We start from the raw sequence: 9,517 nt of genomic DNA on the forward strand, positions 1-9,517 counted from the left end.
CTATGTAATGGAATTCAAAAAATTATCTAAATCCTACAATGTGGTATGTTTTGAGATGCTAGAAAACGGTATCCACAGTCGGCATCTGCAGTGCCTTCGCATACTCTCTACTTGTTCTAATAACCGTAGCTCGCGGGTAGTTGCACGATATCGAAGTCGTTCGGGATTTTTTGCTTGTCAAAGCTGTGGACATCGATGTGTGCAATCAGCGCACCTGGACTGTGAGCCTTCTTTTCTATAAAGAAAAATAGTTGCTATAGGGCTCGGTTGCATTAACCTCGACCTCTGCGATTTACGATACGATCTTTTAAGGAGGTCACCCTACGCCGATTGATGCTCGATGTTTATTGCGGAGAACTTGGCATAGGGACTCGGTCATTCGCATCTCTCAACTTAAAGAGACGGGGATACGCACAGCGTTAATGGTTGGTACACCCACATATTTAAAATCAGCCGGTGCCACAGTTTCAGCAGCTAAGAGATTGCTTTAGTCCTCTTATGTACGGACGAAGCCCACTAAATCTGGCGTGCTCGAGAAACCATATTTCGATCCCTAACCAATGTTTTCGGATTATTCCGCTCCGCAATCAATAAGACACTCTCCGGTACCTTGAATGCAGTCGCGCTGACGCGGCACGAGCCGCGGCTGTATCTATTCCCAAAAGCAGTTATCATTTCCGTTTTAAAGAAGATTTACCGCCATGCAGGCTACGAAAGCTTTCAACATTCAAATACAGCCCACCAATCTTTTCGTGAGGGAGACACAATTTATGACCGCATGCATTGAGCTTGGTAAGGCGGTGCGAATACTCGCAACATTTGTCTCTTGAGTAGGACACATGATAGGAATGCCTCGTTTACCTAGCCCTCCCATTTGTAAGCAACCTTTATGCTTGCTCTCGCTTGCGGGGCGCCAGCTGATTCCTTGGGAGTAGGGTAGAATATATGACCACCTTAATGTCTTGTGATCGTCAAACACGTTGGGAGCAAATAAAGAAGATTATATCTTTGCTCTCAAGTGTTCGGCGATCAACGAAAGCAGCATTGATGTAGTGAGCACTGTGAAAACCGGTTGTGCTTTCACAGGCGTCTACGTGGACATTCATTCATATATCATAAAGCGCGTGTTCATAGCTGGTGAGCGAACGCCTAAGGTGAGATATATCCGCTTCTAGTCCTTCGGCCGTCAATCGCGCTACCCTCTTGTGGCAATCTAATGACAGAAGCTTGTTAAGTGTTCCTGCACAAACATATAATGTTGCATCCTCACAAAGCATAGTGTCTTATGCAAACTCGGTCATCAAATTGACAAATGCTGCAAAGTGCGAATAGGCTACCGCACACCCTGCACAGGTGATTCTGTATATGTAACTAAAGCTCTCGCTTGGCTAAAATTTGAAATTCTTGATGGTTTTGCTAGTCATAATTACAAAATACGCTTCATCGCATTGCGCGAGGCTAGCAGCCTAGGACCTATTTTACGGAATATAATATACAGATACATATACGTATCCGGTCTTTTGAATCCGCCCTAAGTCCGAATGATTTGTCCACCATAACAGATACGTACCCCATACCTTACTTGTACCTAAGGTCCGATGAGACTCGTAAGATGTGCAAAAGCGGCCAGGACCATCAGTAACCAGTACTTACTGTCTCTCATATCACAACGCTGCACTTGTCTGAATAGCGGAAAGAAAAGAGCTTGTTCATTAACTTTGTCTCGACTGCTTATCGAAATGACCTCACACAGGATATCATCAGAAATGCGCTGTCCAGTTGATTGATAACGTGAATGCTGAAGCAATTGGGTAATGAATCATCTCGTGCGTCGGCGTTGAGCTAGGACTTTCACAGAATGTCGGAATTCGCCATCCATATGTAGTAATTTAAGTTACATTCAACATCACGTTGTGTAAGGTGTCAAAGCCGGTTTCGAAAATTTAGCTCTTTCGACATTGATATGATGAGGTAGTCGTCATTTAGGTTGCCGGCCTGGTCAGTGGGTGAGATTTGACTACATTGCTTGACAACTGACATAACATTCGTGAGATCAATCTCGTACCGCTCATTGAAAATTATGTCTTCCCACAACATCTGTGTACTTCATATCAAAACATACAGGAACTGAAGCCAAGTTCTCGAAATGCAGCCACCATCGCTCTTCGAAGTGTAAGAACCATTGATATTGCGAAATTGATTTCTGACTTACTACTATAACGCCATTAGTCTCAAACGTGGCCGATAACTTATAAGTCTAGAGTTTTTCCTCCAGTGCATTCAAATATGTCTCGAGTGTACGGCTTTATCTCGTGCGACGACTGATATCCGGTCGTCAACATGATAAAAAGAAGAAAGAGATGGATGTGCACGTGCAGAAAATCTTAATAATATACTTGACATGATATAATACATGCTACTAGCCGCGTTTACGGCCAGTGACGAGTAAACTCTCACGCTCAAGCATGAAGTATAATTTGATTTCCACAAATCGATATGCATGTTCATAACTATGGCAAAAGCCACCCTTGGTCAACTAGGCCTACATTTCCAAATAAACCGCAATCAGAGATTACAAGACAACCTTTAGCAGTAAGATTGAAGCTTGAAAATCGAATGCGATCATCTGAATCATTTGTTTAGCTGCATATTCCATGTACAGATCTTAAACCATGCGATAGAACCACATTTTTTCGCTGATACAGCTGACGCAAAGAGGTGTGAAAGTTTTCAGGATTAGTAATGGACCAATGTATGCATAGTACCAGAAGAATTCAGCCTTCCCTGTACACTCCCTTACGTTCTTGTGAACGAGTTAGATTCTACACGCAGGGGATGTCGCCTTTCAATGCAGTTACTGCATGGATGAACGAAACGCTTTTCAGTGAACATAATAAATTGGATTTGATGAGTACATTCGTAGAGCTTTCGTGGACCAATCGTAAATCTTAATATCGTCAAACGAGAACTCAACAGCGTCGTATATCAATAAAATATTCGACACCTGAAAAAGGCTGCTAAAGAACATGACGTAGCATTTGCAATTGCGTCGTCTAGGGTATGATTGGAAGCGGTCGTGAGATTTGCAGATCTATAGTGCAGATACGTACATGCGTGTGGTGCTGTCAGCAATTTGACGACAAGACACTCACTTTCTGTACATCCAGCCTGTTAAGTCGCTTGTCCTTGAATGTCTACCTAGCACGTATACTATCAGAATACCAGGTTCATGACATTAATCAAATTGCAATAAGTAGATTCATCACTTGTTTCTATTCTGCTACATACTCGACCCGATTTACTAAAGCTTGTTCTTCTAAAGTTCTCGTTTTGAACTTACGTTGAATGATCGCATGATGTAACATTACAGAACCAGTACGCCTAGACAAACTCATGAGTCAATCTATAAAATTACGTGGTGAGGAGAGACATCGTCTGGTTGAGCAGTTCAATAAGTTTGATATTGCTTGAACCATTCAAAGCATGTGGAAAACTAGAAAAAAGTTACTGCTATAGAAATGCTTCGAAGCGCTTCTTTACATCGTTCATCTTCAGTAATGAAAAGGTCGAAAGATTGGACCCTAAATCCCGCAGGTCATATGATAGAAAACTCTCTCTACGAAAATTTCAACAATTTCTACACTCACTTGTCATATGAAATACTCTAGAGTCATGTCAATTCTTGTTGAATCACTTTCAGAGATTTAGTTGAGTAGATATCGGACACCAATCATGCAGAATCTTGCTCTTGTTGTGACTGGAGCCATCATCTTCGTATCATTGCCAACTGTTAAAGGTCACGGCTACCTTGTAGAGCCCGCAGCTCAATGGCCCGAGGGCTACCCAGTTAATGGTTACAGTGCTACAGTCGATAATGAGATCTGGGGCGTGTATGATAACGCGAAATACGGTTATGGAGCCAACGGTACGTTAAGCTTTTTCATTGATGTATTCCCTTCAAAGGGCTACAAATCACTCGGAGACTTCATCACAAAGAACCAAGAGCTTTACAGTGACAAAATGAGTCCAGACTGCGGTCTCACTACCTTCAAAGACACGGCTCGATCAAAGCTACCGGCACAATTGACGTATTCAGGATTTACTCATCCAGGACCGTGTGAAGTACGATGCGATGACACAATTGTGTTGTCCGAAAACGACTGCCAAACGAAATTTTCGGCCATTCCTGCTATAATGTCGTATGATAAAGCAAAGTGTGCTAACGCTAATCGTATGACAATTTATTGGCTTGCTCTTCATGGAGATCCATGGCAGGTATATACAAATTGCGCTTGGTTAGAAGGTGGATCTGGTAGAGGCGAAGCTCCTTTAAAAGTAAGTTCTGGTGGCTCGACGCCGACAACTACCACCACCCCCGGGACATCATCAGCTTCTCCTAGTCCTGCTTCAAGGACATCTCCTGCTTCTCAGGAAGTTGGTAAAGAAGCGATTGTGTCTACAGGTGATTCCTACGGACCCTCGACACCCGATAGTACCCCTACTTCCACACCTCCGACCACCACTACACCGCCAACAAGTTCAGACGCCACTCCACCCACTCCCTCGTCTTCTGCGCCTCCGAGTACATCCTCCGAGACTACCGGCGCGAAGTGTGTCCGTCGCAATTAGGTCGAACTCGATTTGTCAATCATATTTGTAAGTTCCGTGAGTAATTGAGCTGCACCAGTTCTAAAGTTCTTTCACATCCATCATCAATCCTTGAACACTTGTTAATATACTGATGCTTAGTGCCAAATTCGCACATCTCTTCTAGATTCTTCAGGACAGAATCGCGACTACATTAGTAACCTGACCGTGAGATTGGACACTAATCTACTTCAAAGAAATCTTACTATTAACATCTATAGATTGTCATTCGAATAATCTTATAAACAAAGTTCTACAGCTGACGAGAGAAAAATGACGTGTTTGTCAAGAACAATGTTTCATGTAGATATTACCCGACACATGAATCTCGTGGAAATGACCAAGTGAATATCAGCTCATCAGCTGCTTTAGTGATAGACGTCATGACAGTGAAATGCAATCGACAACGAGATGGTGATATCAATGCAAGATTCGCTTAGGTAAGCTGGTTGATTCGAATGCTACAAAGACAGAAAATAGTGACTACCTACGACAAACTGTATTCTAATTTCATTTCAAGAGATCAATTGTTGGCTTTCTACCATCTGTGCAATTGTTAAGGTTGCTGTTTGATAAAAACGTTGATTGAAGAGCAGAAGAGTTTGATTCCAATTCAGCAAGAAGGGGACACGAAGGAGACGAGATTTTTACTGTTGTATACTGGCACAGTCGATCATGATTGCTCGAGAATTTTCGATCCATCTGGCAATAAAGAACAACAAGATAATCTCTCAAAAGGACCTTCAGAATCGAAATCGATGTTCTTTTACATGGTCGTCTTTCTTTTGTACTCTCTCTATGTCACGATCTCATGAAAGAAAGCTGGTAGGATGGCAATTTCAAGGTCTATACCGTTAAAACATCGATGACATTCCTTTACATTCGAGCATTAAGTCAAAAATTAGCCTGCACGCCATTTTCACTCATCACTTACATTTTCACACTCGAATCAAGGCAACGAAGTAAAAGCCATGAAGATTATCGCACTCGTTGCCATCGGAGCTACTGCGATTCCGCTCGTAATGAGTCACGGCTATATCGTCGATCCTGCTGCCCAATGGACTCAAGGATATCCATCCAATGGATATGGCAGTACAATCAAAGGAGATATTTTTGGTGCGATTGATAATGCAAAGTATGGTTATGGACCGATTGGAGCTGTGAACACGATCAAAGCAAATTTGGACACAAAAGGTGGTGGATCCCTTAATGCGTTCATTTCAAAGAACCAGAAACTATATAGTGATCAAATTGATCCGCATTGTGGTCTCACGACCTACAAAGAAGGCAGTCGCTCCAAGTTACCAGCTCAGCTTGAATATACGGGTTTTACTCACCCTGGTCCATGCGAGATAAGGTGTGACGACGAGAAGGTACTGTTTGAATACGACTGTCAAGCGAAGTACCCCGCAATTCCTGCTAAAATACCATACGACAAGGCAAAGTGTGCAAACGCTAATCGTATGACAATCCACTGGATTGCTGTGCATGCTACCGAGTGGCAAGTGTACACAGATTGTGTGTGGCTTGAAGGTGGCTCTGGCATTGGAAAGCCATCTGGAGATGGAGCTGGCACGTCGGATACTACGAATACTACCAGTACAACTCCGACGGTCACTCCAACGACAACAACGAGCACTCCTGTATCAAGCGGTGAAGTTGGTAAAGAGGCCAGTGCTCCTACACCACCTTCGACCTCTCCTTCTAGCTCGTCCAAGTGTTCACGACGCCAATAATAGGCGTTTGTTAACCTAATGTTGATGTTTCAAGTAGTCGTGAAAAGTGCAGAGATGTAAACAAGTGAATGCATCAATACGTTCTTGTCAATTTTACTTTCTTGTTTTGACATTGTTCTGCAGAAGTCCGTAGAAACTGTTCTTTACACATAATGTCCAGAACTTGAAAGGGGTGGTGGTCATCAGCACATTTTATACAAGCTTCGAAAAAGGCTATCCTCAAGTTTAAATGTCTTCGTTTAAACGACAGACCTTGAAAAGAAGCTTCCTTACTTTCCACGATATTGATGTCATCAAGTGTAGGAGAGAGAAGAAAAGGTGCTGTGCACTAATCGTGAGATTTGATCACACCTGTTTTTCTTACATGAGGCAAGGACGATCTGTTATGCACAGCTAATGACACATTTTGGGAGCTCAACGTCTGCTTACCCAGCCTATCGCTTAGCTAATTTGCTCATTTCGTGGTGCCGAGAGAATATCTCTTCGAGTAACTTGGGCAATGGGCGATTGTGCCACATTAGTCTGTGTCTGTCTAGCATCTTATAGATCATTCTAGCTGGTACCCACGACCCTCTTGTTACCTAATGCGTAATACGCAACCTCAAATTTCTTGAGCTCCACCACTTTTCCATGCAGCATTGGAATATGTCCATGACTTGGAGAAAGTCGCTCACATCAACAAATCTTCTGCATAAACCATTGAATGTACTTTTAAGATAGTCGACTTGAAAAAAACTGCATGAGTTGGAACTCCTTGAGCTTGGCAGTGTGACTTGGAATAGCTGTGCCCAGTTTAAGGCCATACAAGATCAACGCAAGCTCATTTTCTCCACTTGTCTTGCTGTGCTGGAACTACCACACGTGCGATATTGCAATGATCCCTTTCCGCTTATCGTGTCTAGCACGACTGTGAATGTGAAATAGATAGCTAGCATCAAAACGTGTTCGTTGCCACACGAGCAAACAAGTTTGCGCTCGAAAATTACTGTTATTGACTATGTGGATCCATACGAACAAAGTATAACTACCTGAAGTTGATTGATAACCTATACAATGATCTTATCAAAATAGCGAGCAAAGTTCCGGCAAACGACCGCAGTGTCCTTTAAGAGCACGAAGTTACAAGGTGTTTCGCAGAAACCCCTTTGTCACATTGATCAATTGCCTATTGCATTGAAGAGTCGTCTTCGTAAGCTTTAAATAATTTTGTTTGCTTCGATATGGTTCAATGGAAAACAGTCACGAGGCGATATCATAAGCAAAAGCACTAGAATCTCTAGCATCATAGAGGAAAGTCATATTTGATTGGGTAATTCTAGATCCTGCCCTCTCACCAATTACTGGGTTTCATTACACAAAGACTCAATTGTGTCATGAAACCAGAATTCTTGGTCATCTGAGAATCCTCTGATAGACGCATTTGGTATGGTCAAGTCTTCAGCTATTTTTATCTTTAACAGTTCATGCGTCAATCGGCTTCCACTTCTGCCCTCCCCTTGATACGATCAATCATGCAGCAAGTTTTAGCTCTCTGCTTGGTCACCAAAGATTTTAGCTTTTCTCGCCCCTTAATATGCACACATATCGCAAATACAGCGGCAACAATCGGCCAAATACAGCTTCTTGGAGTCTCGATCGAAAACTTGATACGTAGCCCACCGATGAGAATACGGCGCGTGATGATAGCATGAGCATAATTCAACACACAGGTTCTGATTCTATCTGTTGGTTTCATACCACAAAGTCTTCTTTTTCCTAATACTCGCAAGGCTATGATAGACATTTGGTTATTCGCATGGTGGCTAGATCAATATGCATGCTTTCAGACCGCAATCAATACAAGGACAAGCTTGAACGGAGTTCGGCACATTGGCAAACAATTGTATGGGTATGAGACCGTGATGATTATGAAGATAAGGTAGACAGCGGTTAGAGTAGCTATGAAACGAGCCACGGACTCTGTGGTCAAACTTTTACGTAAATTCCATCTTTATCCTTTGATACATCAATAAATCTTGTTTTCATGAATATAGGAAACTATGGAAAGATACCAAGACTAAAGATGCCTGGCATGTACTGCAAAGCACAACTTTCGAAACTACTGGAGTGTGGCCGTAAACAACATATAATGCACCTTGTAGTCAAACCGCTTGTCAAACAACACCGAGAAGCGTTTAGACTCTGTTTTCGCCTAGTCCTTCCTCCTAGCGGCGAAAACCCAATAAATGATGTGCCTTGCTCGTAGAGCCAAACTGTGCGAGGTGCCCAGTATCACAATTGGCGGGACTTTTTGTCAATTTTACGCTTGAGCCCTGTCAGTCTGTATCCTCCAGGAGGATAGAATACTAGTTGTTTTATTGACCTCGTCTTACGATCAATGGGCACATTTACTAAGCTCGTAGCTTCAGCTACTCTCGAAATGATGACACACTTGACGACCGTTCAACAGCTGTGGAAATAAGCTGGTTTACCTACTTTATAAATGACTTTAATAAGTGTATGTCGAAACTGATCGTAGGGTCTGTCTACCGTCTAGAGGGGTGAAGAAAAATATATCTTAACAAGAGAGATTACGACAGCCTCGCAATCCGCCATTCTTCAGATGAAGCATCAACAAGACGTGCAGCGGTTTTCAAACTAGGAGGCTGTGTGTTGATAGGCACTTTAGTGCAGCACCGCGATAGGAGAGACATTTCAATTGACCTGCTCAAACATAGTATGTCGTCTGATTCAAAGTCATCATTTTTTTAATGCAACCAGCGTTGATGTCTGGTAATTATAATGCAGATAATCGCAATGGTCGGCGTCGTTATAGACAGAAACAGCCGGTGTTTGTCAGTGTCGATTGATGGGCCACCCTCCGTTTTTCTTACGACACTTCAAAATAAAGTGTGAATGGAGGGACGGGACTTCTTCATAAAATCAGCGGTATGCGCTGGCACTACGTGATGGTGGACGAAGTTTGTTTGCATATTACGAGACCGAGGTGGGTAAGCTCTAAAGACTAAAGAATCTTCGGGATGCTGCCAATGGTTTAAGTCAAAATGGCAGATGTTGCAGTTGCTCGCACTGCCAAATTAGGCATACATTATGCGGTCAAATTGTGCTAATCCGTTAAGAGACCAAAGTACTCG

The 9,517-nt window shown here is 42.7% G+C and overlaps 5 protein-coding genes across 5 annotated transcripts; 4 read left to right on the plus strand and 1 right to left on the minus strand.

The window, feature by feature from the left end:
- Window positions 1–3,732: 3,732 nt before the first annotated feature.
- On the plus strand, window positions 3,733–4,629 carry PHALS_02295 (uncharacterized protein; the record flags this gene model as incomplete). Its single annotated transcript, XM_024716765.1, has 1 exon — window positions 3,733–4,629. The coding sequence occupies one exon, from the start codon at window positions 3,733–3,735 to the stop codon at window positions 4,627–4,629; it is 897 nt and encodes a 298-aa protein (XP_024582332.1).
- Window positions 4,630–5,618: 989 nt separating this feature from the next.
- PHALS_02296 (uncharacterized protein) lies at window positions 5,619–6,383 on the plus strand (the record flags this gene model as incomplete). The annotated part of the gene is made up of 1 exon (XM_024716766.1): window positions 5,619–6,383. One exon carries the CDS (start codon window positions 5,619–5,621, stop codon window positions 6,381–6,383), a length of 765 nt encoding a protein of 254 aa, XP_024582333.1.
- A 40-nt stretch (window positions 6,384–6,423) lies between these two features.
- PHALS_14853 (uncharacterized protein) lies at window positions 6,424–7,577 on the minus strand. Its single transcript, XM_036407099.1, has one exon. It carries the CDS (start codon window positions 7,184–7,186, stop codon window positions 6,965–6,967), a length of 222 nt encoding a protein of 73 aa, XP_036263358.1. The 5' UTR covers window positions 7,187–7,577; the 3' UTR covers window positions 6,424–6,964.
- A 236-nt stretch (window positions 7,578–7,813) lies between these two features.
- PHALS_14852 (uncharacterized protein) lies at window positions 7,814–8,614 on the plus strand. The gene has a single exon (XM_036407100.1). The coding sequence runs from the start codon at window positions 7,847–7,849 to the stop codon at window positions 8,072–8,074; it is 228 nt and encodes a 75-aa protein (XP_036263359.1). The 5' UTR covers window positions 7,814–7,846; the 3' UTR covers window positions 8,075–8,614.
- Window positions 8,615–8,882: 268 nt separating this feature from the next.
- On the plus strand, window positions 8,883–9,464 carry PHALS_02297 (uncharacterized protein; the record flags this gene model as incomplete). Its single annotated transcript, XM_024716770.1, has 5 exons — window positions 8,883–8,902; window positions 8,963–9,099; window positions 9,171–9,211; window positions 9,310–9,369; window positions 9,435–9,464. The coding sequence occupies 5 exons, from the start codon at window positions 8,883–8,885 to the stop codon at window positions 9,462–9,464; spliced, it is 288 nt and encodes a 95-aa protein (XP_024582336.1).
- Between the last annotated feature and the right edge of the window lie 53 nt (window positions 9,465–9,517).

Source organism: Plasmopara halstedii (genome assembly GCF_900000015.1).
Source record: "Plasmopara halstedii genome assembly, contig: Scaffold_1878, whole genome shotgun sequence".
Taxonomy (NCBI): domain Eukaryota; phylum Oomycota; class Peronosporomycetes; order Peronosporales; family Peronosporaceae; genus Plasmopara; species Plasmopara halstedii.

Excerpts from the sequence above, each read along its gene's own strand:
- PHALS_14853 (XM_036407099.1), bottom strand. The coding sequence starts at position 7,186 with ATGGCCTTAAACTGGGCACAGCTATTCCAAGTCACACTGCCAAGCTCA.
- PHALS_14852 (XM_036407100.1), top strand. The coding sequence starts at position 7,847 with ATGCGTCAATCGGCTTCCACTTCTGCCCTCCCCTTGATACGATCAATC.